The following is a 2,537-nucleotide window of genomic DNA, read 5'->3' on the forward strand; positions in this document are numbered from 1 at the left end:
GAACACCCGGGTCTTCAGGTTGACAAGCTAATGCTTTAACCACAAGGCCACAAAGCTCCAACACTGCCTCGCTCTCTCCAGTGTAAACATAGTGAATCCTTTCTACGTCTACTTATTCAGTGATGGAGTGCTTGGAGGATTCTCTAGAGATCATGAACTTTGGTCGTCATCAGCGCCTAATTGTTTCATTATCGAATCCCTTTGTCTGCAGTGATTACTGATGCAGAAAGAATAAACAATAAAACATTATCCGTCTTGTTCATGTAAACATTATCATGAAGATCTTGTAAATACAAACACAAATGTCATCAAATAGAAATTTCCATTTATTGCCATTGCAAACTGTGTACTTAAAACGATTACACACGTGTGAGACAAATGTAGTCAGTGAGGAAATCAAGCATTGCTCGCCCAGACTCATCCAGGACGTCCGTCTCAGCATTGACCCTGTTCAGTTCTTGAACCGCCCCTGGCAACGTCTTGGCAAGCTGAGCTGCTCTCTCGAATAAGCCGACCCTGGTATGGAAGGTGATGAGGCCAGCTGAGACATAGGCGGCATGTAGAGACTTGTCGTAGTTCCGAGGAACATGTCTGATGGCAGACATTACTTGGGCTTCTGGTAAGCGGGAAACATCCCTGTAGGTACCATGAACCAGTTCCGCATAGTACAAACTGGTATGGATGAATTCATGAACAATTTGTTCTGCCATCAGAGGTACTGTCCACTCTTGTCGCGGATCCAACCATACAAGCCCTAAAGCAGAGGTGATCGATCCACTTCTGTACAAGTCAGAGTCGTCTTTGAAGAAGGCAATTGAGGAAATCATTTGAACCATGGCGCTGTATAGCTCTGAGTGCGTCTTGTTTATTACGTCCAACGCCTTGTTGGCTAGCACCAGTATCTTTTCTTGTTCATCCTTCGTGAAGAGGTGTTTCCCTGCTTTCATGTAGGACTTTGAATGTGGTACAAGGCGTGATCGGTTCAGTCCGTCAACGACATCTTCGTCCCCAAAGCTAAACCTTATCTGGTTTCCCCTTACAGGTAGACGCATGCCTTGCAAATCTTGCAGTTCCTCAAAAAAATGTTCTTTTAAAGTCTCGTTGTCAGTGATAATTTTCTTCGTCAAATCATAAACAGCCAGACGTTGGTTCATGACGTTCACATCGAACCGGAAGGGCCAAAACAGATCCATAAAAACGGGAGTCATCCCGAGCAGAGATAAATCCGCATTATGTGTTGACATCGGTACCTTGGTAGTTTCACCACAACCGCTTGATGAGATGTTTAAAACATCGTTCCATGACTTGAAGAAAGAATCAATGTCCTTACTCAGCTTTTGTCGACGATCTGAAGTTTCATGAAACCATGCCAGAACGTCTGGGCTCTCTTCAATTGGATTGTCCCTTTTTCTCACAGCCGCTCCCTGTAATGTGTCAGCTACTCCAGCAAAATTCAAGGCCGCACTACGGTCCTGGTCAAATACCTGATTTAAATTCGTATTCGCATTTTGAAACGAATCCCGTGCCACTTTACTTGGAATGTCCCTTTTCCCTACAGCAACTGCCTGTAAGTTTGCAGGTAACTGCTGTAAAGTTTCAGCTACTTCAGCCAAATTCAAGGATGCACTAGGTTCCGGTTCAAGTACCTGATCATTTAAAATCGTATCTGCATTTTGAAACGAATCCCGTGCCACTTTTCTTGGAATGTCCCTTTTTCCTACAGCAACTGCCTGTAAGTTTGCAGGTAACTGCTGTAAAGTTTCAGCTTCTTCAGCCAAATTCAAGGATGCACTAGGTTCCGGTTCAAGTACCTGATCATTTAAAATCGTATCTGCATTTTGAAACGAATCCCGTGCCACTTTACTTGGAATGTCCCTTTTCCCTACAGCAACTGCCTGTAAGTTTGCTTGTAACTGCTGTAAAGTTTCAGCTACTTCAGTTAAACTCTCAACCGGAACTAAATTCGGGTCTGCATTAATGAGAAACTCCTGTGCCGCCAACTGTGCTCGCTTTGAAACATCTTTTCCTATCCATTTGCTAATCTTTAGAGTGTCGAACTGCTTCTCATGGACCCCTTTGAAATTTCCAACCATGTAATTCTTGAAATATTCTTTCATGTTGTCATGCAATATACTTTTGAATCCATGTTTTGTTTGCTTCGAGAGCGAACCAATGATGAACGCTGACAAACAAAGAAGGAATAGTAGAGTTCTCAGTTCCATACCTGTAGGAAAAAAATGTGCGTTTCTAATTACATGCAGTTTTGTCAGTAAAAGAGACGAAGAATCAGTATAGTGTTATAATGGAAGGGGAATGGTACATGCCGCGTCAAACAGTTTTGCAACTGTATCACGGTGATTTGTAACTAAAGTACCGTCGGAAATCAACATTTAATTATAAATCATAGGGCTATGAAAATAGCACATATCAAAACAACGCAAATCAACCTACTCTAGCCAAATTTGAATATCAGATAGTCTAGGGAAAGCCAAACTCATAAATCAGGGGATTCCGCTGCTGGTACCGCGAGCGCCAAA

General features: G+C 42.7%; 1 protein-coding gene across 1 annotated transcript; it reads right to left on the reverse strand.

Moving 5' to 3' along the window:
• Nucleotides 1–359: 359 nt before the first annotated feature.
• Nucleotides 360–2,117, reverse strand: LOC139450225 (uncharacterized). The gene is made up of 2 exons (XM_071231898.1): nt 1,935–2,117; nt 360–1,472 (listed from the first exon to the last, which is right to left on the reverse strand). The coding sequence occupies exons 1-2, from the start codon at nt 2,115–2,117 to the stop codon at nt 360–362; spliced, it is 1,296 nt and encodes a 431-aa protein (XP_071087999.1).
• Between the last annotated feature and the right edge of the window lie 420 nt (nt 2,118–2,537).

The sequence above is a fragment of the Haliotis cracherodii genome, unplaced genomic scaffold (assembly GCF_022045235.1).
Source record: "Haliotis cracherodii isolate W230 unplaced genomic scaffold, xgHalCrac1.p SCAF_10, whole genome shotgun sequence".
NCBI classification, from domain to species: Eukaryota; Metazoa; Mollusca; class Gastropoda; order Lepetellida; family Haliotidae; genus Haliotis; species Haliotis cracherodii.

Bases quoted from the DNA above. Each gene is read 5' to 3' on its own strand.
- LOC139450225 (XM_071231898.1), bottom strand. From the start codon at position 2,117: ATGAAAGAATATTTCAAGAATTACATGGTTGGAAATTTCAAAGGGGTC. The intron at 1,473-1,934 runs GTAGCTGAAACT...GTATTTGACCAG, and splicing joins CGGTTGAGAGTTTAACTGAA to GACCGTAGTGCGGCCTTGAA.